Source organism: Colletotrichum orchidophilum (assembly GCF_001831195.1).
Source record: "Colletotrichum orchidophilum strain IMI 309357 chromosome Unknown Scaffold_157.1, whole genome shotgun sequence".
NCBI classification, from domain to species: Eukaryota; Fungi; Ascomycota; class Sordariomycetes; order Glomerellales; family Glomerellaceae; genus Colletotrichum; species Colletotrichum orchidophilum.
The window spans coordinates 1-24,732 of NW_019173113.1; the positions used below are offsets into that span (position 1 = coordinate 1).

Genomic DNA, 24,732 nt, shown 5'->3' on the forward strand with positions numbered 1-24,732 from the left:
CCCCCCCGTGCTTCGGCTTCAAATCACCCGACTGTTGAGTCGGCGGAGCCCTGGGTAGTACAAGGCACGATCACTTACTTGGTTGCTCTCTAGGTGTCTTGTAGAAGTAGGACCTCGAGGAATTGTGACTCGTTTACATCAATGCCATCACTGAGGTTGTATACACGTCTGAGAAAAACTTATGAAACTATTGGGTTCATGGATTCTGACTTCGAGGGCGATCCTACTGGTAAAAGTTCTGCCAATGATGATGACAACCGGTAACCGAGAAGGCTTAAAACTGGATCAGTACGAGCTGATAATAGGCTGAAGATTTCAAGGTTCAGTGGTCGAATCCGATGCCATGTATTGGGTAGATTCTTGTGTCATCACAAGCCCATGGCCGCAGTACGGTTCTGGTAGTATTCTTTTAGATGAAGGTCTTGTTATAGCTCCAATTAGATATCAGAATGCGTGATTGCCTTTGGATAGCTTCCAAGACCGTGTTTTTGCCTGTTTATAATCACTTGCCGTCATATTTCGTCATTGCATGAGAGAAGGAAAGAAGTAGTAGACAAGGGGCCGTCTGAATTAGAGGTTAGCTCTTATTCTCGACGATTGTGTCCACCAATAAATATCTGCTAATAATGACTTGCAACATGAATATTGGGGTATTGAAACAATATGTAAACCACAGAGAGCAGAATTCAGGGTAGTTCGCATGAGATGAGTGAGTTGGTTCCAGCGTTTTTACGTGACCATTATCAAAGCACGTGGCCCACCACAACTCCAAAACACCACGATTTCTGGCATCGCCACAAAATCAACAAAAAACATACAACACCAGGTATTCGCTGGTCGTCACCGACCCAACTACTAATCCGGCCCTCATTAGCTTGTCTATGGGAGAGCGGACGGGATCCCGAATTTTCCAATGGGTATGGTCGTATGTGGTGGTCAAAGGAGGCAGACGAGCTCATGACCAGACGCTCTGGGTAGGTTTGAAACGAAAGAAAGATTTCAACAGCCTGCAGACCATTTTATTCATGCAATCTGATCTAAACAGATAAGATTTGCTATATACTATGGATGCTTCCAGGCCACAAAGTTACAAATCGTCAATCAAGGGGCTGAGTCCTTGAGCCGAGCCAATCTTGCTCTCGAAGAAAAGCTTCAGTCTCTCAACCCGCTCACGATCCGCCATGAACCGCTCAAAGTCAACGGGATTGGTAGAGTTGACATCCATGAGATCCGGGAAGCCGGCGGGGGCAGGGATGTCCTTGCGGACGCTCCACATGCCGGTGTTGTTGGGGCTCTGATACTCTTCGCTGAGCAAGAAGTTGTGAAGAAGCTTTGCGCCCTCCTTGTGGGGAGCGTCCTTGAGAATTGCAGCGCGCTGACCCCAGGTGACAAAGAAACCATCTTTGGGAATGGAAATGTTGAAGGGGGCAGCTGGGGCCAGGCCTAGAGCACTGGTGAAGGTGACGGCATATGAGTTGTTGGCCTGGCCCAAAACGGTGCTCGGGGTGGCAGTACCGCGAACCCAGCGGGGGTTTTGGGTAAGGAGGTTCTCGAACCAACTGTAACCGTTCTGCTGCAAACTGCAACCAGTTAGTATTCCTGCTTTATCTAGGGGCTTGAAAGAGGCATTTGCTTACGCCAGGTCGAATGCGTAAAGAACGGCATCATCGTCGTTCGGGTAGGTGAAGACCAACTTGTCCTTATACTCAGGCTTCAGGAAGTCTGAGTACTCGACAGGACCTTCAGAGACCTTTTCGGCATTCCAGATGTTGGTCCAACCAAAGACAACAACCGCGTACCACGAGGCCCAGACGTCGCGGAATCCAGGGTGAATCTTGTCAAAGTCCAACGGCTTATACCGCAACAGAGCACCTTCTTGGTCCCATCTGGGATAATCGTGAAGGGTCTGGAGAATGACACTGTCGACGTACACGTTGCCTTGCGACAGCTGGCGGTCGATATCACCGTCAATGTACTTTGAGACGTCGACGGTGAGATTCAGTGTCACCCCTGGGAAGCGCTTCTCGAAAGCTTCCTTCAGCGCATCCTGTTGGTTCTTCTCGTCGCCTCCGTGCCAAAGAGTAACTACACCACCTTCGGCAACAGCAGCCTTGTGTATCTCATCGATTGTGCGAGTTTCGATTTCGGGGGCACCGTGGAAGTTGAGGAGGGTATCGTAAGCTGCCACAGAAGTAGTTAGGGCAGCCGAAAGAACGAATGTGGGCAGAACCATTTTGAACTAGGACTCCAGTTGGCTTTGGATATAAAAGAGTGACGGTTATTTTGAGCTGGTGGTCATGTAGGCTTGTATCGCGGAAAAGCCTCCCTACTTATATGCTCACCACATGTAGAAATGCTCAACTGGCATCAGGAAATTTGATTTCTCATCACGCATTGCGTTCCGAGAGCCGAGCAGGCATGATATTTCAAGCTCCACCACAGACGACTCATGCAGACTGATGTTGGTTGTTGGCTTCCAAGTTCGGTAAGGTAGAATGCACACAACGCGATCCAGATCGTTGGCATCCCGGTCAAATTACCTTCTTATGGTAAAGTACCCCTTCCCGATGTCACTGTACCCCAGGCCGAGCTAGATCCCAGTTTTCGGATGAACGTAGCTACTTAGCCTCTTTAGCGTGGATTCGCGATGCCTATTCCTATCGGTCACACTTATTATCACAATTGTTCAGACGTGGGGTCCTCACAACCTTGGGTCACATCGACCCCTAAGACAAGACCATACTTTCGTAGTGTACCATTGCAATGGTGTGTTTTCTCTTCGGTAAGAGCGAAGTGAGAAAGATTCGAACACGCCACAGCCATTGGTCTTCTCTGTTTAAACCAGAAGTTTTCTTCTCCATGACCTGATACAGGTCCCCGAATTGGAGCAGAGCTGCCACCCACCTCCATCAATGGCCTTGGAGTCGGTGATGTAGCTAGGGGTAAGGTCTGCTATGAAGTGGTTATACATCGAGAACATTCTAGCCAGAAATTTGAGATCTAATCAGCACAGGATCTTGACGTAGAATTGGGCAGTGTGAGCAAGCCGGTGGGAACCGCGCGGGTTTGCAGGGATCTTAGCGTGTGGAGGCATTAAACAGATGTGGGCGGACGGCGATCATGAATCCCTGCAGTCCGGCCACGAGAATGAGGCTTTACCGCAATTGGCAAAATTATCCAGACATTGTCGGCCTTGAACGCCGTGCCATGAGTGTCCCGGTAGCTTTGCTATTTCCCTGGTGCTCAACAAATCCGGCTGAGTACATTATTGGTCATCGTAAAAGAGAAAATAAATCTGTGAATGTTCCATGTCTCAAAGTGGCATTCTTGAACTGCCTTGAAGCAAAGGGTAACCGGAAAGACTAATCCATCTCTTTGTAAAAAAGTCATCGCCGACGTTGGCACTTGGAGTCTTCTGTCAAACATTGAAAACGCGAGTGTCAAGAGGCTCTTACTTTAGGTAGTTCCTACTCATTGCCTGCACTGACAGTTCAATGCCAAACCACAACACTTGACGGTGCCCGCGCGCTCCGCACCTCGTCAGTTGTCGGTACCGTCCGTAGGTGCCCCATGAAGCATGGTCTCATTTTCGTGCAGGGACTTCCGACGATCAACGCTATGATTTTTAAGCTTGGTATTATGGGAGGAGAACTTCTGCGAGAGTAATATCGCGCAAACCTCTTTCTGTGAATGAGCTAATATTGCCTATGAATGATCTCATCACTACGATAATACCACAAGTATCGGAGCCCCATCACAATTCCAATGCAGTTGTGCAAAGGAAACTCAGTGAGTTGGATCAAGCGCCCCAAGATCAATTTTACACATCTAACGCAGCAGCAACCCCTTCGAGACCTTCCAACAAAAGCTCCTTCTTGTTGAAAAAAACGATCCTAAACCATCTCGGCTGCTCGGAGCGAAACTGCTTTCCAGATGCCAAGAACACGTTCTTGTCCAGCAACGCGCGCATGACCCCCGTGCTGATGTCTCGAACTTCTATGCCTGGATACTGTTCACGATAGGCCTTACCAAGATCAACCCATAGAAAGAACGCCGCATTTGCCTCAGAGAACGTGGAGCCGAGGAGCGTTCATGATGCCCGTGGTGGCGATGGAGAGACTAGACTCGAAGGGAACCGGTGCTGGCTGCGTATCGATTGTAGAATTCCAGACGAATAGCGCGTATATCTCGTCACTGATGAGGTGCATATTGTACTTTTGGCATAACCGCATCAACTCGACGATCATCTCCGGCGAAAACCACGTCTGAGAGCATTGTGAGGGTGACACAGAATTAGGGCGGCAATCTTGGTCCCCTTTTCCCTTGCAGACAGCAACGCCTGTTGATACTTGAGAACCCCATCCAGACCAAATGGTTCATCGTCGTTGAAAGGAGCCTGCACGATCTTGCAGCCCGTTCGATACTCAACGTCCGGAAGAAACGTCCCATAGTTGGGTTAGCCAAGCAGGAACCCCTCGCCGGGGTTGCCCAACGCCCAGCACAGGTGCTCTATCGCTGAGCCACAAAAATTGGTGACAGAAACGTGATACGGGTCTATGGCCGTTGCTGGATGTAGTTTCTCTGTAAGGAACTGCGCCAGTGACACATTCAGGCGTTTTGAGCCGGTCATGCCATCGCCGTATGTGAATGAGTAGTTGGAAACTGCTAGGCTCCTGAAAATGTTTCGATAGTCTATCGTGCATGAGAGTGTTTTCCGCCATCCCTAAGCTCACATAGCCTCCAGTGTTCGTTCCCGGGTCCAAAAGGTCCTGAATGATCTTCCAGAGAAGCATGCCATCGTCTGACTTGGCTGCGATACTGCCGCGCGTTGTGAGGCCGTGGCTCATGGCGAGATTAAATCATGAAAGCAATATCTTCCGAAACTAGAGAAAATCACTTCAAGAGAAACCAAGTGAGAAGAGGGAGTCTATTATTGGCGGTGAATAAAGAGATTCAGTCATGATGAGGTTGTTTGTGAGCATAGTAGTAGTTGGGGTTCAGCTAGTTAGAGCCTTGAATGGATGCGGATCGTAAATGGAACCACTTGCTGGTCCTTAAGCGCCTACTTTGTTGGTATTGATACACATATGTTATTCAGTCGCTATTCAAAACGCAGACATACAATGTAGCCCTGGAAATTGAAAAGTATGGGAAAACCCATTCAAACAAATAAAGACCTAGAGCTGATTGGATTCATGTCAACTTGGTTCCGCTACACAACTATTTGCGACGGAAAATGTTGCCCGACCAGCTACTTGCGAAGCCCCCGCTGAATGATCCACGTCACATATGAAAGACTCACTGCAGAAGAAGACCTGAAATTTTGTTGACATCAGCTGAGTTCGGCATGTATTGCAAGACCTGGAGTGGAAGTTGGAACTACGCTCAGTATGGAAGCCATCAACAGTCATCAGTCGGTAGCTACTCGCTATCCCATCCAGGAACCTACATGCATATGACAGCTATATTGATCTCTTGGATTGTTTAATCTGAGAAACACGTCGGTAAAAACTATAATACACACGCTTCATGGCATAAGACGATGGGAAAGACGTTTTTTGGCCGCTTGTATGACGAGCCTTCCCAGCACGATACGTGAGTCATCTCCTGTGAAAGTCGATTGTCATAATGATATGAGGATGAAATTGTATTCATTTCACAGGTTTTTGGACGGTTGAAAGGCAGCGTTGTGTACATGTAAGTTCGCCGAGAGGTGTCTTTTAGGAAACTGAAGTTCTCAAGCGAAACCAGACTTCCCACCGATTTGAACCAAATCACAGCGTTGACTACTACTAAGAACTTAGTTATGGACTGAATCATTCGAATATTTTCATAGAGGAGACTTCTTAAAGGACTTTATTGACCTCCTTTAACCGTAAGGTTCAAATAGAAGTCCGACCTAGCTATGGAAGGATCGTCATATGCCACGGATGTTTGAGCCAGAATTCTTACGTGTTCAGCGTGAAGCCCTCCTGTAGTTTCTGTTAGACCGCTCATCTCTTAGTAGAAACGCGGTCTCTGCCCTGACAAGATTCGTTCCCAGAAACAACCAGCTACACAAAGGATTATTTGCAGTCGTAACTGGTCATAATGGGTAGCTTCATGGTCAATACTACCACTGCATTTCATTCTTAACGGCGACCGTATAATACTAGCCCTAGTCACATCTAGCTGTTATGGATCCCTGGTCAACACTAGCTTGTCAGGGTCCCAACACTCGCGCATGCGCCCGTGGAGGAAACTCACTGCACCCCCAAATTTTCAGTCATAAACATGCCGAGTTGACAATTATCAAGTTGTCTCCCTTATCTTTTCAGATGGTCTCCTAGTATGTAAATTAACCTACGGGCCCTAGGCTTGTGCCTTGTAGGCGACGATCAGCTCCGTCCACCCGGCGGCAACGTTCGAGTTGAGTGGAAGAGCGGCGCAAACATTGCACTACCAAGCATAATGTATGCACTGAATTTAGTATGTAAAGGGAAAACGACTGAGGTGCTCCTGAAGAATCAACTCCTTGCCTAATTCTATTTCCCACTAGTACGGCCATAGTTTTCCATGGCTTGCCGTGGGTACACCTCGCTGGGGCTGTCAGGTATCTCAACCGACAGCCGCTCATAACTGTTACCCGCTGACTGTCCAGAGTGACACGTTTTATAGGCTTGTCACACCTAAGATCATTCAAATCACATTACTCTTCTTCATATACCTCAATAGTTCCAGGCGTAATGACTTTATCGACAGGCGAAGTATCCAGCCATGTTTTACATCGTCCCAGCAATCGTGAGCACCGAAATAGCGTATCTTGCATATCAACAGCAGCCGGCCGAGTATCCACTCAACTTGAACAACCTATTCGTGTATGAAGAGATGTCGTCGGACACCTCCCGGGCCAGCCGGAACTCGCACCCTTCATGCACTTTGGATCATCCTCGACGCACTGATACGACTCACCCCATGTTCCAGCTCCCTCAAGAGTCCCGTGATAACATCATCAAGTTCCAATGCTCTATCCAAACCAAGCCTCTTCGGATCTAGTCTTTCAAACTTACGTCGGCCTCAAACGCCTACAAACACGCGGCCTGACCACACACTCTGCCAGCGTCAATCTACGTGAGGCAATTTCCCGAGAAATCCACACCCGCGGATACGTCGTCTCGATGCCAAAATGGCAGGATCAACCCGCACAATCTCCCCGAGGTAATTATAACGCCAATCCTTGTCTGTATCACTACCTCCATATGAACCAACTGCTCGGTTCCCGTCGCTAACCGAGGCCTGAATAAGCAACCTCCTGTGTAGAATGCTGATGATTGGTCCGGAATATCAGATGAGTTCTCTGGTAGCTTTTCTCTCGCTCTTCTCACACGGCGTCTAGTTCTGGCCATACTGTGTCACAACATGTCTAGCGCGGAAGTCTCTCCTGGCAATGGACTCAGTCCATGTTTCTATCAAAGCCTATTCGAGGCCGTCCTTCCGCCATCGAGATTGAAGTTATTCGCAGAATAACCCCCGCCGCCGAACCTGCCGTCGTGAGTCCCTCTACCAGACCTCAAGCCAGGACCTCCTCCCAGTTCCCTTCCAAATCTCATCCCCGGCATTTCAGCTCCCAATGAACCCAAAACTCACTTTATCCTCCCAAACTCTTTCCAGAAAGCCCGGACCAAGTCAAGCAAAGCACTTGAAAGTTCCTGCCATGAAGGGACAAGCAGCAAGTTCTTTTTCCCCCTCACCCCAATCGAGGAAAAAGAACAAAAGAAAAAAAGCGAAGGCTCAAATTCCGTCCCCCCTCCGCCCCGTCCGTCAATGCCATTGACAAACAAGCTATCCCCTTATCCCTCTCCCCAAACTCTGAAGCCATTCCGTCCGCGTGTCGGAACATCATTGATTAAGGTTTTTTTTACCCGGAATCCCCAGATACTTTTTGCAACCCTAGTCCAACCGGGGGGGAAAAAAAAAAAAAAAAGAGATTCTACAGCCTCGCAAACCAATCCTCCAATTCGACCCAAGTCCGCGTCCCAGTAAGGTCACATTCTCAGTAAAAAGGTCGCACTATGCGTTCTTGAAACAAACGCCACCTCCCCTCAACTTCCATCAGCTGAAAACGGTTTGCCCTCAAACGAACCAACCGACGGACACAGACACACACACACAAACAGGAAGGGAATAGGGTTCCGGCTACGGTTACGGCTGCCGCTCGTCAGCAAAAGATCCTGAACAATTGTTCCATTTACGTGATTTATTTCTCTCCCTTCGCCGCGGAACTTGGGGGGAGGGGCTGGTTGGTAGACGTCCAGGGTTCCTTTCCAAAGATGTCCCCCGTCAATGACGACATCTCACTCATTGCCCCCCTCCATCATGGCCCCGCGGATTGACGAGCAAACACGCAAAGGAACCAGGAGTACGGATAATTTGCCTTTATTAAAACCAAACATGACATGTCAAACTCGAGATTAATGAACGACAATCCCCGTGGACTGAAAAAAAAACCTGCCCTCATCCAATCGGGAAGCAAACTCCAATCGACCCGAGTCTTCCACCACGTGCCCGAGGTAGCCACCGCATCTACCAACAAGCAAAGACCACCAATCGATCTCATCTCTCCACCCCCCTAACCCCCCTTTCTTCGCAACCCTCCCCCCCTTTGAAGAAACTCTCGCCTCAGCGCCAGACCAGCATCATCCCTTCTATCCTACTCTGTGTCTCACTCTCCTGTCCTTTTCCCCTTTTCTTGTATGCCAACGTAGCTGTCAGTGAGATACCGACGGGTTGGGACTGGCCGGTTCCATCGGGATCGTAGAGTTCTTGATGTGGCGAGAAGAACGTCTTGCAGATTACACAGCGTCAAGCGTTTCTGAGGATGGAAGGGGGCCTGCAAATGTCCTCTACTCTATGAACCAGCCTGACAATTTCGTGTTCAAATGTGAATTGAGCTTCAGCATTGGATCCCGAGCGGTTGATGCAAGTAGGCAAGACAGTTCAGCTGTGAGAACCATTGCAAACCCACTATCGTTACTTGGTTTTGTAAGACAGTGTTATGTAACGTCATCGTCACTCGTGCCGAGATTTTTGCGTAATTCAAGTTGTTTTTCTCATCAAGTCCGATACATACATGTATTCAGGGAATCAATATTCACACAGAGCAGTAGACGTAGAGTCCAGGTATATATCCCCAAAAAGACAACAAGAACGCCAGACTGTGTTCCCCCGAGACTGCTCACATCTTACGAGCGTACACACAAAATCCTGTAAACCAACCCAGTGACTGCGCCGACCAATCCCATGACGGATGCGTTGGTAAGGAGTTTTCAAAACGTCGTCTCAATGATCCATAATCATGATGCAAAAAGTTCAAATGTGTCCTCTCCACACCTTGGTCGTCCAGTTACTCATCTCATCATCTGTCCTCCAAATTTCTGACGCTCTTTCGTCTGTGATATTACAGCATTATGTTCAATTGATTTGCGGTGGGATTCCGTTTCTTCGAAGCGTGGGCAGAGCGTCCAACCTCAATTCGACGGGAGGGCGCTGGATCTCGAGGCTGCGGCTTGGAGCGCGTCTACCGCCGGGTGTGCGAGGGTGCGCAACATTAACCCGCCCTCCGCGCTCCGTGATCCGGGCCGGGCCCTCGTCTGAGTCGGAGTCTTCTTCGGGTTCGTCGTATCCGTAGTCGGCCAGGCGCGCAAAGTAGTCCGCCATACCGTCGACGCTCGGCGTACCGACAATGACATCGTACTGAGGCGGCGGTGTCTGCAGCGGAAGTTGCTCGCTCTCGGCGGGCGGCGGGGGCGTTTCGGCGTCAAACGCAGGAGGGTTGTAAGAAGGCACGCGAAGGAGGTGAATAGGTCGGGGGTGTACGTCGGCGAGTGGATCTACCGACGTCTGGGAATTTGGCGGTGAAGTCCGGCCGGTGCCGCCGGTTGTCGGTTGCGGCGACGAGGGGAGATGCGCTGCTTGGGGAGGCGCGGGCAGATTACCAGGCGCCTCCATGACTGTGAGGGCGCCCGTCGAAAGGTTGTTTGGCGAGCCCCCAGAAGGTCCCGAAATGGTGACCGCATCGGGGCAGCCGCAAGACGTGTGACGGCTTTGGTTCAAGCCCACATCAGGGCCCGAGTACTCGGGAAGGGAGGTATTGGCCTGGGTGGCACGGCAGTTGAGTACCGTAAACGGTGAGTCGATGCTGATCTCAAAGTGACGGCGTTTGGTGCCAGTGGGATCCTCAGGGTCGAGACGGGAAATCCTCATGACGATCTAAGGGGATTTGGGTTAGCTGGTGCGAATCATCAACGTCCGGAAAAAACTCTGACCTTGATCCAGTGGTACACATTAACATTCTTCCAGCTGCAGTCGGGATGCAAGCGCATCTCCTTGCTCTTGGCCATAGTCTCGCAAGTCGGCAATTGAACGTTCATCTCAATCTCAGTGGATCCCCAGTAGCTCTCCAGCCCGAGATCCAAATCACCCAAAATGTTGTCCACGGGTTCGGGGAGGGGCTCCGGCATCACGCCATGTCGAGAAGCATCAGCTGCGCGTCGCATGGCTGCAGATTCGCGAGCCTCTCGACGTTGGCGGGGCGTCAGCTCACCTCCATTGAGCACGCGGACATCCGATGATGCGTAGGCAGGGTCCAAAGGCTTTCCAGCAGTTTTCTCAAGCAGCAGAATCTTTCTACCCGGGTCTTTACGCGTAACTCTGCGGTCGTTGGTCCAGTACTCAATCGACTCGGTGACGAAAACCTTGAGTTTGTGAACCTGGACCTTGGCAAGCGGCGTAAGCTTGAAAGCGATCGGGATCTTGGTGCCCAAGGGGAAAGATTTGCCTGAAATGATGATATCGTAGTGTAATTGGTCCTCCCATTGCCTGCTAATCGAAATGGGTTCCGTCATTTCCAGCGAGAGCTGGTCCGGTACACGGACAATAGCCACTTCCTTGGAACCGTGAAGGTTTGGCTTGAAGGCTCCAGCTCGCTCCACGGTCGCCTGCAGCTCCCACTTGACAGAGCCATACTGAAGCTTGGTCGTCTCCAACTGATGGTGGTCGATGGGCAACTCAAAGGTGTACTCGTATGTGCCTGGGTAAAACACCTTGTAACCCTTGGCCTGATTGCCACTCGGGTTATCGCCTTTGCCGAAGCTCCTCGACTGATTTGACTGCAGAGACAGACGTTTCAATTCCTTGGCCGTTAGACCTTGTCTATTGGGCGGTATTGACAACAGCGAGGGCGACATCGAATTGCGAGGTGAGCTAGAGGCGAGATTTGTCGATGAGGAGTTTGTAGAGCTGTTCTTCAACGCGTAGACACACTGGTTGCCATACTCGGTCTCCCACCCGTCGTTCACGGCGTTGAAAAAGGTCAGAACCTGTGTGCGCAGCGACTCCTCTTCGCACAATTCGACTTTCAAGGGAGGAATTCCCTCAGGCCATTCGGTGCGGGCCTTTCCCACCAACTTCAAGCTCACACCCTTGATCTTGATGTTTTTTGTGACCTTGAGCTGCAGCTTTCCGCGCAGAAGAGCCGTTCCACCTTGTGAGTGTTGTCTGTGGCCGTCGTGGTCGAATCCAGTCAGAAAGATATTCGGCTCCGCCATAAGGATCGAGCAGCTGACACCGCTTCCGTGGGCAACGGGTTTGGGAATCTCGGTGACCATTGATGTTACGTTGCTCTTTGCGCTCCGTACCGACATCATGCTGTTTCGCTGGCCGGGTGCGTTGTATGTCGAGGTCATCAGGGGTGGCCGCAAGGCCTCGGCCATGGCGGCAGATCGCAGCGCCATTGAGTCTTCGTCCGGAACCACCAAATCTACCTCACGGTATGTAGAGAGTCGATGAAGAATGCTCGCGGCTCTACTGGGCGGCCTTGAAAGTGTAGGCCTTGAAAGGGTGGATGCGCGTGACGTGGAACGACTGGGCACCTGTTTTTGGGAGAGGGAGAAGAACTGTTTGATGCTGAACTTCAATGACGTCTTCCCCAGTGCTGTGGTGGTCGGGGATACTGCTTTTAACGATTTCCTCCTCTTCACAGGGCGCTCTGGTTGCGGCCTGAGTTCGTGGGGTACAAAGCCCGAGGGCCACGAGGTGATGTGTATTGATCGCGGTCTTACTTGGCGAGCGCGGATGGGCGGTGTCGGTAGGCGATTCTGTTGTGTTGCAGGAGGATCGAGAAGATATCTGGGGCAGTAGTAGACGCCGCCTCGGGTGGATGTGGGAATCCAGTTTTCCGTACGCCGAGATCGCTCCGAATCTGTCATGGTGGCCGGCATTGTTAGACACCAATGGTTGGTAAAAACGTGTAGCGTGTGGCCGAGTGACAAAGAGGCCGGAATCACTCAGCCAGAAAGCGGGAGCGGTATGCAGAGTATAAGAAATAGGAGAGAAAATGTGAGGTTGAAGGCAATTTAGGAATAGCGTATGTAAGAGGAAGTATCCTATGGTCAGGAACAGTAGGAGAGTGGTCTGGGGTACTGGGCAGATTAGGTGCATGAGATGGTTCTATGCGCTGGCAAAAAGCAAGTGAGGGTATCCATAGGAAGAGGAGGCGTGGATGCGTAGGTCGGGTCAAGGAGTGTCGGGCATCGAGGCGAGTTAGGGATGATGGGGGTTTGAGGTGGGATGCAGGGTTGACCGTGACAATGTGCAGCGTTGATGGGACACGGCGCGGTGCGAGCACTTGCTGCAGATGGAGAGACAGGCATGTGGCATAAGAAATGCGTCGCCTTGGTCTTTGGTGAGAGGTACTTCATACAACAAAGATGGGGATGGCGCTAGGCGGTAGGCGGGACGGGCAGCCTCAGATTGGGAGGGAAATGTACTAGAAGGAAAATGCAGGACGTACCGGTTGAGCAGCGTCAGAGTCAGGCGTGCATGCGATCAGTCAGTGACAAGAGCCGGGGGGAGGCTTAATCACATTCCACCCTCGGACCTCCTGATGGAAAAGCAAGATCTCTGCGTGTTGTTTGGCGGGAGAAGAAAGTCTAGTTGCTAGGTACAACGGGAAGATCAGTACGGCATGCGGGTGCGGGTGCGGGATGAGGTGCGTGTGAGTGTGAGTGAGTGTGAGTGAGTGTGAGTGAATGGAGAGAGAGTGTGTGTGTTTGTACAGGAACAAGCAGCAGCTGTGGCGTGGTGGGAGGAGGGAAGAAAGATCATAGGGAGGGGAGAACGTGTGGGATAGACGAGAGCAAGGTGGGAACGAGCATCGAGAGTCTCCAATCGAAATCCAATCCTCATCCAGTCCCGAGGCGGCCAGGTCAAGTCGGCAAAGATACCGCGGGACACACTCACAGGTCCGGACTAGTCAGGCTTCGTCCGTGTTGAATGGTTGTCTCACGTTTTACCTTCTGACTGCCTCAGTAAAGTAATAATGGGGAGCCCCGCGCGCAACGCCACTTGACCTGCTGAGAGTTGAGGCCTACGGATACAGAGGGGGGAGTGAGGATTCTGTCGCTGTGGTGTCTGGTGGGGGTGGGGGGACGATGAGATGGGCCAGCGACTCGATATCGACGATTGAGATGTTGACGACAGGGAAGATGTCGACAACGATGAGGGGTGTAGGATGGGGGAAGAAGGGAGAGGCAAGCGAGGGCGAGGCGGTTAGAGTCGATGATGACCCGGGAGCTGCCCCTGTTCCGGTGGGGGTAGGTGAAGGTGTTGGAGACGGGTAGAGTCCAGCAAGGCGAGCGAACAGCAAGACAAGAGAGAGTGGACTTCCGAGAGAGTAGTGAGAAGGGAACAGATGAATAGAGCAAACGTACGGTGAAGGGACTGGTGAGAGAGTGAGAGATGGGGAGGCGGCAGGGTAGAGCGGCTGCGATGGTAGCGGCGGTATCCCGACCTCGAGGTTCTGGATGCCGAATGGAAACAGTGGGAATTGGCTTTGTCGCGCAGCGTATGCAACGAAATAGTGGGATTGGTTGCGACGGCGGACTCGAGCAGCGTGCAAGGATGCTGTCAGGAGGGGGAAGAGATTCTGCGACGCGGCCACGGTGAGTGGTGTGCGGTGTGTGCGGTGTACGCCCTGTGTGTCCCCTCTTTCAAGGATGGATGACTTGCGCGCTTGATTTGGGGCGGAGGAGAAGGATGAAGGGGGGGTAAAGAAGGGCGGATGGACTTCTTCTGCTTCTTCTGTCTGGCTCTCGCAAGAAAAGACGAGGCGACGGGGGGTATGTTATGGGTTGAGATGAGATGGGACGTTTGGGGGGGAGGGGAAGAAGGAAAATAGGGAATAAGGTAAAAGGCACGGCAGGGTGACATAGACAATAGGCATAGCTTACAATGGCGGACGAGGCGGGACGAGATGGAATTGGACGTCTGAGTGGCGTGGGCGATTAGTACGGATAGCGAACGTCTACTACGTAGGTAGGTTCTATGTCGAGATTGACGTGTAGCCTACGGATATGCCCTCGGGTATAACGGGAGAAGAATGGATAAGACGGCACGGTAGACTGATTCCAGTGCGATGATGACACTGGTAGTTTTTGTGTAGTTGTAAGAGGAAGAAGAGTATTTACAGACGCCAGAAAGGAGACGGCGCACCGGATCAAGTGAGGTAAGGTAGGCAGTGCAGACAGGATGATGGAAGAGACGGCATCGGCAACCATGGAAGTTGGCGGAGGAGCAACTATTACCTGCCAGACCTTCCTCGGTACATAAGGTCATTTGAATAACTTGAGCCCAATCCCAAAGGAACAATGGCAGCAGTCGCGGGCGGACTTGCAGACTTTCTTCATCTCCTCCCATGCATCCGCAGGCCGCCGGATGCTCAGGAAGTCCATGCTCGAAGCTTGCGTGAGCGGATGATCAACCTATGATGTATGGCAGGCCTTGGTAAGACCCTGGTTGCCGCCTTTTAAATTGGGTTTTTGTTTTTTCTTTTATATTCCCAGCGTCCGCGGCTGCTCGTTTCCAATAGAAGGGCAGGGGACTTCTGAATTGTGGCTCCGTGCTGGGCTGGGCTGGGCTCGGCTTGCTGAGCGGATACCAGTTGTCTGGCGTCCTGCACTCGCATCTGCCCGTGTCTTGCTGGAGACGCAAGTGGTGGTGCGAAACAGGGAGTGATGGCGGTGTCAATATGACTGTCTCTGACTACCGTCTGCGTGTGTGAGTAAGCAGTGGCTACGCGTAGCCGGGGACAACTGAGAAGTCGGAGCCATTGAGTCAAATGCCAGAGGAAAAAAATGCGGATTGGCGGAGCGAGTGCCTTAGTGGGTGGGGTGTGTATTCGTGGCAGTGTGGCTGGTGTGCCCAAGGACGCGAGGAGAGAAACTCTGTTTGACAAACAAAGTGTCAGCAGTCTGCATCAGCCACTTGCATGTACCAGCATTACCTCACGTCTGCCAATGGCTCTTACGGGTATCCGTACACAGAATCTCGAATTCGTGTGATCGCTCTCTAGGACCTTGGATATCGCAAAACCCATGCTTGCAGCCTGCTCTCTATCGCGACTTGTTGGCAACCAATACCTAAGCAAGTCGATGCGATGAGCTGCGATCCAAGTGGTTTAGCCGCATACAAAATCGGGCAATGATGCGCCTGCTATCATCCATTGGCGAGCACATCCGAGTGTTGATATCAAGGGACCCTCTTCCCCTGGCCGTTATTGTTCATATCCTTCTAGAAAATGAGTTGAAATGTATCCGTGTCGGAAGTCACTCCGACGTGGCAACCTCGGACACAGGCGTACGGCATCATGCCGGGGCCATATTGATGTGCCGTGTCAGCACGTCTATTGCGTCCTAGTGCCGTTGTAGTCTCAACTCTGTTCTCCTCTTCCGACGGATCAACGTGATCTGGCACCAGATTAGTTAGGCGATGGGCAGATCCCCCCGTCTGCCGAGCTTCGGCATACTTGCCGGGCTTTTCGTCCGCCAAGTGACAAATGATCAAATGTTGTTACTGAGCATCATCGCCTAGGCCGTGTCGCTAACATAGAACTTGGACGAGCTGGTGAGCAGTCGACGACAACTGACGGAAGAATCTCTCTCCCTGTCTAGACAATTCGTGATTCCATGCCAAAGCCCCCAGCGACATGAGGTAGTGGGTTCGTGGGTAAGTACGGATATGGCGAAGCCAAAACATGCGACGTGATGGGATGGCTGGAGGACGTGAGGACCAAGCCTGGCATGAGTATCAAATGTCCCTGAACTTTCTGTGGATGGCCGCCGCGGCGCCGAGACTTCCAAGAAGTCCAGAACCAACCCCCTGCAAACCATGCATGCTCTGGCTGCCCTGCGAGATCCCCACGCCACTCTTATTGGTCGTTTGGAGAGTCATGCGCCACACGCTCTTGGAAATCGCCATGTCCGAGTCATCTTGCGAGAGTAATGGGGTTGAGGCCTGAAGGTCTTACACTTGACAGTTCGGAGTGTGGGTGGTGTGAAAAGGGGCGAGATGCGGCGAAGGGCACCGCAGCACATTGAAGCATGTTCGAAAGGCGAAGTAGGGTAATTAATCGTGACTCTGGAACTTCATAGTCTTCCTGTGTACCAGCTCCCAACCGTGTGGCGCCAAACGGTCATGTTTCACTCGCACGCCCGTTTGCATCATGGCCTTTTCCATCTCCTATTTTCTTGCATTGAGACGCAATTTCTGCCATCTCAACTTTTGGTGCTCCAAACCGCAAGATCTGACCTGGCTGGGCTGACCTGGAGCTTGTTGCATTAAGACTAGTGGCTGGGGGGCCAGCAGGGGACCACGCAGCACAGAAAGTGTAGTTCAAGGTTGTGACTAGCTCTGTTCCTTGGAAAAAGGTTATTGTAAAGCATGCCTAATTGGAAGAGAAAGGTGCTTTTTGCGGAAGGAGGGTCTTTCGGTTTACTCACATGGAGAACCCTAGGACGGAAATATGCCACGGACTTTGCCAGCGACTTGCGAGCGGTGAGAATGGCAGGGCTGACAATGGCTACTGGAGAAAGGGTATCGAGGATATCCTAGCCGGCGTGAGTGCGATACTCTGCGATCCGTACCGGTAGGGCCCTTCAATTGAGGCCCGATGATGGAGCGTCGATGTTGGAATCACTTGCTGAATGTGCTGAGCTCGGGATTGCTATGGTGTAGTCTGTATCCGTACGGGTATGGTCTTGCAATATCCGCAGGTACTCTTGACTCTAGAGTGTTGCTGGCTCACTCAGCAAGCCCCTGCAGTAGCTACGTAGTACGGCGGCAGCCGTTGAACGAAAACGCCAAGAGGCACTTGCTCATTTCCGGGTCGAGAGCCAGCGGCAGATTCGCACCCGGCAGTGTGGGGGAGGCGGAGATAGGGACAGTAAGCTTGTCAGCGCGCCAGGGCGGGCCGGTGCCTGGTAGACCACCCTAAATTGGAGATGGAGATGATGACGGCACCTTTGAGCTGGTTGCGGGTGTCTGAAATGGCAGCCAGTCAAGGGCCAGAGTCTCAAAGGAGAGCCACAGCATCCTGGGACGCCCAAGACAAGTATTTCGCACGTAGGTAGTTTCCCTGGCAGGTGTGCGCAAGGGAGGGTTAGCTATGACCTGGCAGACGCATGACTGCAACAGATTGCGAGTCAACCAAAGATGCGCGTGGGAGGTAGGTCTCGTGTCCGGGTCGGTCTGGCGAGGCCATCGGATCAAGGCACAGAGTCTTGCTGGCAGCTGGAATCTGGAGAGGTGGGTGAGTGAGTGCGAGCAGGCCTGCGGCAGCTTGGTCGACGAAACAAGGCTCTAGCGCGAGATTTGGAGGTCGACAAGAAACAGTAGCGTGGTTATGCGGCATGCAGTTGGTTGGAAGTGGGCTGGGAGGACCGCAAGGAGAATAGCATGTGGTGTCTTTTTGTCTTGTAAGTACATGTGTAACCGTGTGAAAGGAGAGGGCGAGTTCGAGAACGGGCTAGCAGCAGTCGAATAGATCAAAGTGTGGGCTGTGTTCCCCCCCTGGGCTGAGCTTAGCTGGGCGTCCACGTTGTGCTGGACAAGCCGGGGAGGAAATCAAGGACAAGCCGACGCAAGTGCGTCACCGCATTCATGGAGAGCGTTGAGCAGATTTCGGGCAAGGGGTCTGAGGGTTGCGGGTGAACCGAAGCAGAATCCAGACGCAGATCCGAGCGAGGCTTCTCGGGATAGACTCGAAGTCATCGCTTGGTTCGAGTTCGTCTTCTCGTATTTCCACGCGAAGAGGTAGAGTTTTCCTCAAGAAGACTCAAAAACACACGTAAAAGGTCGGCAGGGCCGGAAAGGCCGGCAGGGCCAGTGGTTCCACATTGTCGGCCGGTCGTCTTCCGAAGCCGGCGAAAAAGAAAGATGACAGATACCTTTCGGGATGAATTGGAATCCACACACGCGCGAGGAGAAGGAAAAAATTATTACGACGGGGAAAAAAAAAAAATAAGAAAAAAAAAAAAAAAAAAAACAAAAAAAAAAAAAAAAAAAAGAAAAGAAAGAAGAAAAAAATTTTAAGCAAGAGAAAAAAAAAAAAGAAAAAAAAAAAAAAAAAAAAAAACCTGCTGACTGACGAGCGAGGGGTCATGAGCGAAACGGGAAAGAAGCACATGGGGATTGGAAAGTCGACTGGCAACTCCTCCTGGAAGGTGTGGGGAAGTCGGCATCCACTGCTCCAGCTGGCAGCTGCCAAGCCTGCCATGGTCGAGGATCGACGCCACTGAGGTCATCAGAAGCTTCGAAGTGGGGCCGCGGGAGTCGCGGATTCGTCACCTCCTGCACCTCTGAGGAAGGTACCTAAGGTAGGGCATGCACATGCACTGCAGTTATGCGGCATCTTTGGTTCTGCCACTCCTGCCCCGCGAGAGTGCCGGCCAGCCGCAATTGAGCAGCAATTGAGCAGTGTTTCCGTACCTGAAGTAGGTACGGCAAGAAAGAGGCAGGAAGCAAACAGCCACGCCTTCAAGTTTCAAGAGGAAGGGCAGGCAGACGCAGGGCAAGAGACAAGGCAACACATTTCCGACCAATTCGTCACTTCCAAGTTCCAGGTTTTCAACCGATGCGGTATACCTTACCTAACATACCTCACCGGTCGTAGGTATTCGTACGCAATGCAGGGCACTTTGACGCCCCTGTCACAATCGCCACAACCCACCTCTCCCTAATTGGCAACGACGCATTGTGAATGTCAACCCACGACCATATGCGGCGGTCAGGGACGAGTCGTACCTAGTTCATGTTGCCCACTGGCAGGCGTAAACGGTACAGCACGGTACAGCATAGTACAGTTTGAGGCACCACTACAACAAACAAATCCAGTTGGCACTATTGCCATGGATCACTAGCTATTGATCAAGGCACACGCAGAGTCGCATCCAAATCTTGGGGCTAACAAACCACCCGAGCTAGTTCACCGCAAATCTTCACGACGACAACAACGAATCCCATGGGCTCATCTCCTGTCATCCAACACAAGGCGGACTAGTAGAACGGATGCCTCTGCAAAGCTACTCGCCACAGCTCACTCGCCTGCCAAGCCTCATCAAGGGGACTCGAGATACGGATATTGGGCTGGGCAAACTCGAGACCAATACTCAAATACCGTGGATACTCGCTACTGTGCCTGTCAGATCCACCGAGTCCCTGATCTTCTTTGCATCACGAGCCATCAAAGTTTTGCAGTACTCACGTCGTTCTTCAGAAGTTCCACTCCGTACTTCCTCCTCCTCCTCCTCCTCCGCGGGGTGTCTTGGATGCAGGCGCCGATCATGGCTTTCCAACCCCCGGCATGCCAATAATTAACTCCAGCCAAGGCCAATAAGCAGCCTCACCAACCATCCCACAACATCCACATTGCTGGTACAGACTACTTCCACTCCACAGACCATCTTTTCTCTCCGGTTCTGCGGCATGCCCCCGACTGGTACCTCTGGTTGGGACTCACCGCCCGACGACCCCTCCACCCCTCGTCGCTCAAGTCGAGACTTTGTTCTGTTTCCTCGCCGGCTTCCCCAAAACAGCAATGCCAGAGGCCACCTCCCCTGGCAGCCTCCACTGCGCTCGCCTCGTTCGTGGCAGTCATTGCCCGTTTCTGTCAGATCTACGCCAAGGAATCGGCCTCTGTCAGCAACAGAATCGATCCTCCAGAGATTGCCCCGACAATGGATCTGGTCTAATCATTGCGGCCTCACGCTAGGAACCTGACTAACTGTGCTAATTACGCAGTGCGGGAGGACAACGGTTTGGGCAGCCCTGATTATGGTATGCGTCGGGCATTACCGATCATCGCAGTAGCGCCATTCCTATGTACCTTTGGAGATATGGAGCTGGCCACGAAACAATGAGACAACGTAAGCTACGCCATCACGGGTGTCTGCAGCACCGCGCCAGAGCCTCAAAATGACGATGTAGATCCGCCACGGGCGCTTTCCGGGCCGTGTAAGGCGCTTAGTGGGCTGCCTGCAGAGGTCTAGACCCGTGCCCCCGGAGCTCCGGCATAACCGACGGTAGTCGTACTATGAAGTCGCCTCATCATGCCATGTCGGAAGCCCGTTTGACGCGGTACGCAGCTACCAGAGTGCGGTCCTGAGTCTCCTGGATAACTATGAATGGAGAAGAACAACAGAGCCGCTATCGCCTATCGCGTTAAGCATGATGATGACAAGTCATCACCTCCAAAGGAACGCCCTTCATGAGGATTGCCGTCAAATTGTTATTGCTCCACATCCAAACAAGATACTCAAATCGGCAAAGGCCCCAAAGCTTTCGCCCTGCTCGCTTGGACCCTGGAGCGAACCCGGCCGACGAACTACCCCTGAATCGAGCAGGGCGTCTGCCAAGTTTGTCGAGTCTGTCTTCAACATGCAGATGCACGCACTTTGGTGCCTGAATCACCGATGTTGCGAATTCTGCGCCTCAATCGACACCGGCGTCGGGCCGCAGTGGTGTTGCCTCGGCCCAATGCGCGCTGCAAACACTGTCTCGGCTCCGCACTGGCTTCGGCAGCTCTGCCGAAGATCAGCATTCACAGAAACACCATGGAGCGATGATCATGCCCGGGTTCGGGGGCATCGCGGGCTTCCATGTATTACTCACAAGTTGATGGCGCGTGGTAGTTCTGGGACCAAGTTGACAAGATTCCCAGTGAATGCGGTTCATAGGTAGACATCAGCTTGGAGGCGACCACTCTTACACTCGCTGAATCCCTTACCCACCATGCTTGGTGCAGTTTGCGCTGCTTGGGCTGGGCCCTATTGCTAAAGACTCGATTGCTCAGCCGCCACGTTGCAGCCCGCGAGGGTGTCGTCGAGGCGTCGGCTGACGCTTATGAGTCTACGTTACCAAAGTGAGGACTATGATGACTGCAGAACCTTCTGCCTTTCCCTCCATCTAAATTTCTCATGTCAACCGACTCGGGATACCAAGATATCGAGTCAACACGCTGCCTCCTGGTTTGCCATATAGAATAATTGCAACCCATCCGAATATATCAGTAACCCAGTAAGCCTCGTTCCTTGCCAGGCTGAAGTGCGCAGATGCCCGGTCTTGCAGCCATGGGGAAGTTATTTCTACTCTGCGTTATGTAATGGCCGTTATGGAATGGCTCAACGCCGATGAGGGAAACCTCCAGCACGCCGCTCACTTTGAGGATTTGTCTTTCCCCTTTGGGATACTCCTGTTCCAGTCGTCTTTTCGGGACCAGCCGCTGACATTCGTCGCGTTCCGTAGCACCAGGCTGTTGCTTCTCGTGGTAACTATGTCTGTCGGTGCCATGTCGCTTGTGAAAGGTCTCGGGCTCCGGCGGGAACGGGCTACTGAGCTGGACTCTGAACTGAGAGCCATGGTGTTGTGAGGACTGAGAATGATCTCTAGATGTGTCAAATCTTGTCATTGATCTGATGGGTGTGTAGTGGCTGCTGGAGTGCCCACCGGTGTTGGATGTATGTATTCCAATGGAAAGCTGCGATACAAGGGAGCGGCCGGTCCAACACGAAGAGGCAGATGCGAAGCTGACGTGGATGAATGTCCTTGAGGCTGTATGGTCACTGAGTTACTACCTCTAACTGGGATCAAGCTATGCTGACCTTCTGTGTCTCACCAACCCAGGTATCTCAACCTTTACCTCTGTGCCAAACTGATATTTCCATGTAAGTGGTGAGCCGGTCGTATCCCTTTCCCAAAGCCTTCTCTTAGGCGACCCCGTCTGTCTCTATAATCCTTCGTCGTTGATGAAATCGAAATGATCAGCGATCTCACTCATCGTAGACAGCTACCACCACTCATCAACAACTCCAATCTCCCCTCTAGACCCCCTCCTCTTTCCTCCTCCGAAACCCATCAAGAATCAACCTCGCCATCTGCCCATTCGTAATCGGAATCTCCCTCTCCCCGATCCTCTCGCTCCGAACCTCCTCCTCAGAAGCCCACACAAAAGCACAATGCTCCTCAGGATCGATCCTCACCCGTTCCTCCAACTCCCTCGCCTCGTCACGGCTGCCTCCCTTGACCCTCACCTCAAACGCAAACCGACAAAACACCCTCGTCCCCGTCCGATTCGTAAACACGCTCCCAGGCTCCCTCCCCTCGCCCTCACTGACAACCCTGACAATCTCAGCAGCCTCGAGCCCAGCCTCCTCCCACAGCTCGCGCGCGCAGGCGACAAACAGGCTCGCGTCATCCGGGTCCGCCGCGCCGCCGGGCGTCTCCCAGCGCAGCGGCATGCTGTCGTGGGCGGCGCGCTGGAGGAGGAGGATCTTGTTTGTCGTTGCGGAGAAGACGAGGGCGCCGGTCGCGAGGCCGTCCCAGGACTTGGAGTTTGTCGTCAGCCAGGTTACCGCGGGGACGTTGTAGGGTTCCAGGGACGGGGGGTAGGTTAGGTTGAAGGTGGGCGGCGGTGGTGGGCGTGGATGAGGTTGAGATTGAGATTGTGGGAGGTTTTGAGGGATTTCTGGGTTGGATGTCATGGTGTTCCTCGTATTTGGGGCTTCGTTTGCAGTGGTGTCTCGGTGGGAAAGGGGCAAGAGGTTAGTGAAGGTCTGTTCTCTGACAAGTAAGATGAGGTGAGGAAGGTAAGGTTAGTTGGGCGACGTTGTGCGGATGCGGAACGGAGCTTTTGTATAGTGGAGGTTTTGGTGTTCTTTCCCGGAGCGGTCCGGTTTTGCGGCTGACGATGGCCGCCTTACGGGCTGACTCGACGGCGGAATTTGCAGCTGTTGCCTGAAAGACGAATTAAACGTGACCTCTTTCTCGTATCACGCTTCCGTCTTTTTTTGAAAAAAAAATTCTTTTCTGAGTCACTGGGGAATATCGAGGTGAGGGCGGCAAATATGTCAAAGATGCAGGCGGAATGAGCAACCAGCAGTGACTTGTCCCGTTCCCAGTGCTATGGTGCCGAAAACTACATGACATCAACGAAGGCAACTCACGGTTAATATTCGCTCTAGAAACAGGGCGTTTGGGCGAAGAAAATGTTTGCCGAATAGAATGGCGTAACTTTGTGGCCGTGGTTACAGCTGCGCCGCGATGGTACAGGACCTGTCTTGATGATTTCGCTCCCACGATTGTGCGCTTCTCTGCTCCGGACACCCAGCTCGACCAATGCCCCGGCCAGGATATTACCTAGACGCCAACCAACATAATCCGAAGGCTGGGCCCTTGTCGTCGTGCTTTTAGTAGCTAGGTTTATCCAATGTTTGGTACATGGCCAGTCTGCTGAACTTCACAAGCCTACCTCCGTATCTTCTTGGTTCTCCCTACAAGGTGCTAGGCATATTGCTCACCATGAGCCCTGCCCTGGTTTTTTCTGCCGCATCTCATATCCTGCATACAGTTACGGACAAATTTTAAAATGTGAATGGCTCAGAAGACGCGTTTATATCCACGCCCAAATCGTCCATGCGATCCCATCAAGCCTTGCTACCTATAAGATGTATCTATTGTCCCACTGTCCATTCGCTTCGACACGACCGTTAATCCCTCTCCAGCCACGATCCAACTCACATCCTTCACCTTGACGGGCCTCGGCCGCATCGGGAATCCTCATCATCCGTCCAGGGCACTCTTGAGATGCCACAGCCGTCAGAGCCGCCTCCTCAATGGCAGGCCCAGGAGCCGGACGCTCGCGACCTCTCCACGCCGCAGCCACCAGATCCGCAGGCCTCTCCCCCACACACATGGGAACAGCAGGAAACACCCTGCCCTCCGCACCACCACCGCCGTCTTCGGCCTGGAGCAAAGGCTCGACCAGCTCCCCTTCCATAGTCTCCTCCTCAACAGACTCTCCCGGTTGAAACAGATTCGGTCGCGGACAGCCCCTGTGCCTACCGCCGTGGCGCCTCTTCTTCCCTTTTCTCTCCATCCATACATCGTCCTTTGAAGGTCGGCTTTCGAGGTCTAGCTCCAGGTATCACGCGACCTGGCCCATGAGCCCGCTCGGAGTGTGGTTGGTTTTGCCTTGAGGGTATACCAGGCATTCCTCGCCGCAGGGCACATCGTGTTTTGAATTGCGTGCCCTTCTGACTGTTCTGAGCCGGCCCCACGAGGGGCAACCCTCGCGCTCCGTGGTCCTTTGGTTACCTTCCATGTGAAATATCGTCAAGTGAGATGGTTCTTGTAGATTCTTCGTGATGATTTCGATGATTGGTTTGGGCAAGCTACTCCGATAGGTTGGAGGCATTGGCTTTTATAAGAGACAACATCTTCGACGGATTCACTGCCACGATAAGACTCGATGTACCGCCTGATGCCATCAACAACATGTCACACATTCACTTGAGCTCTACGACTTCACGTATGAGAGATGGGTATCTGATTCCTGTATGCTAACCCTGCTTGCTATCCTTCTAG

General features: G+C 52.3%; 6 protein-coding genes across 6 annotated transcripts; all 6 read right to left on the reverse strand.

Moving 5' to 3' along the window:
- Positions 1-1,087: 1,087 nt before the first annotated feature.
- Positions 1,088-2,233, reverse strand: CORC01_12538 (ABC transporter; the record flags this gene model as incomplete). Its single annotated transcript, XM_022624158.1, has 2 exons — positions 1,088-1,580; positions 1,638-2,233. 2 exons carry the CDS (start codon positions 2,231-2,233, stop codon positions 1,088-1,090), a joined length of 1,089 nt encoding a protein of 362 aa, XP_022469305.1.
- A 1,587-nt stretch (positions 2,234-3,820) lies between these two features.
- On the reverse strand, positions 3,821-4,847 carry CORC01_12539 (uncharacterized protein; the record flags this gene model as incomplete). Its single annotated transcript, XM_022624159.1, has 3 exons — positions 3,821-4,063; positions 4,137-4,265; positions 4,734-4,847. The coding sequence occupies 3 exons, from the start codon at positions 4,845-4,847 to the stop codon at positions 3,821-3,823; spliced, it is 486 nt and encodes a 161-aa protein (XP_022469306.1).
- A 4,603-nt stretch (positions 4,848-9,450) lies between these two features.
- On the reverse strand, positions 9,451-12,257 carry CORC01_12540 (arrestin domain-containing protein; the record flags this gene model as incomplete). Its single annotated transcript, XM_022624160.1, has 2 exons — positions 9,451-10,248; positions 10,305-12,257. The coding sequence occupies 2 exons, from the start codon at positions 12,255-12,257 to the stop codon at positions 9,451-9,453; spliced, it is 2,751 nt and encodes a 916-aa protein (XP_022469307.1).
- Positions 12,258-21,376: 9,119 nt separating this feature from the next.
- Positions 21,377-21,778, reverse strand: CORC01_12541 (uncharacterized protein; the record flags this gene model as incomplete). The annotated part of the gene is made up of 1 exon (XM_022624161.1): positions 21,377-21,778. The coding sequence occupies one exon, from the start codon at positions 21,776-21,778 to the stop codon at positions 21,377-21,379; it is 402 nt and encodes a 133-aa protein (XP_022469308.1).
- Positions 21,779-22,190: 412 nt separating this feature from the next.
- Positions 22,191-22,850, reverse strand: CORC01_12542 (NUDIX domain-containing protein; the record flags this gene model as incomplete). Its single annotated transcript, XM_022624162.1, has 1 exon — positions 22,191-22,850. One exon carries the CDS (start codon positions 22,848-22,850, stop codon positions 22,191-22,193), a length of 660 nt encoding a protein of 219 aa, XP_022469309.1.
- A 942-nt stretch (positions 22,851-23,792) lies between these two features.
- CORC01_12543 (uncharacterized protein) lies at positions 23,793-24,244 on the reverse strand (the record flags this gene model as incomplete). Its single annotated transcript, XM_022624163.1, has 2 exons — positions 23,793-23,806; positions 23,887-24,244. The coding sequence occupies 2 exons, from the start codon at positions 24,242-24,244 to the stop codon at positions 23,793-23,795; spliced, it is 372 nt and encodes a 123-aa protein (XP_022469310.1).
- Between the last annotated feature and the right edge of the window lie 488 nt (positions 24,245-24,732).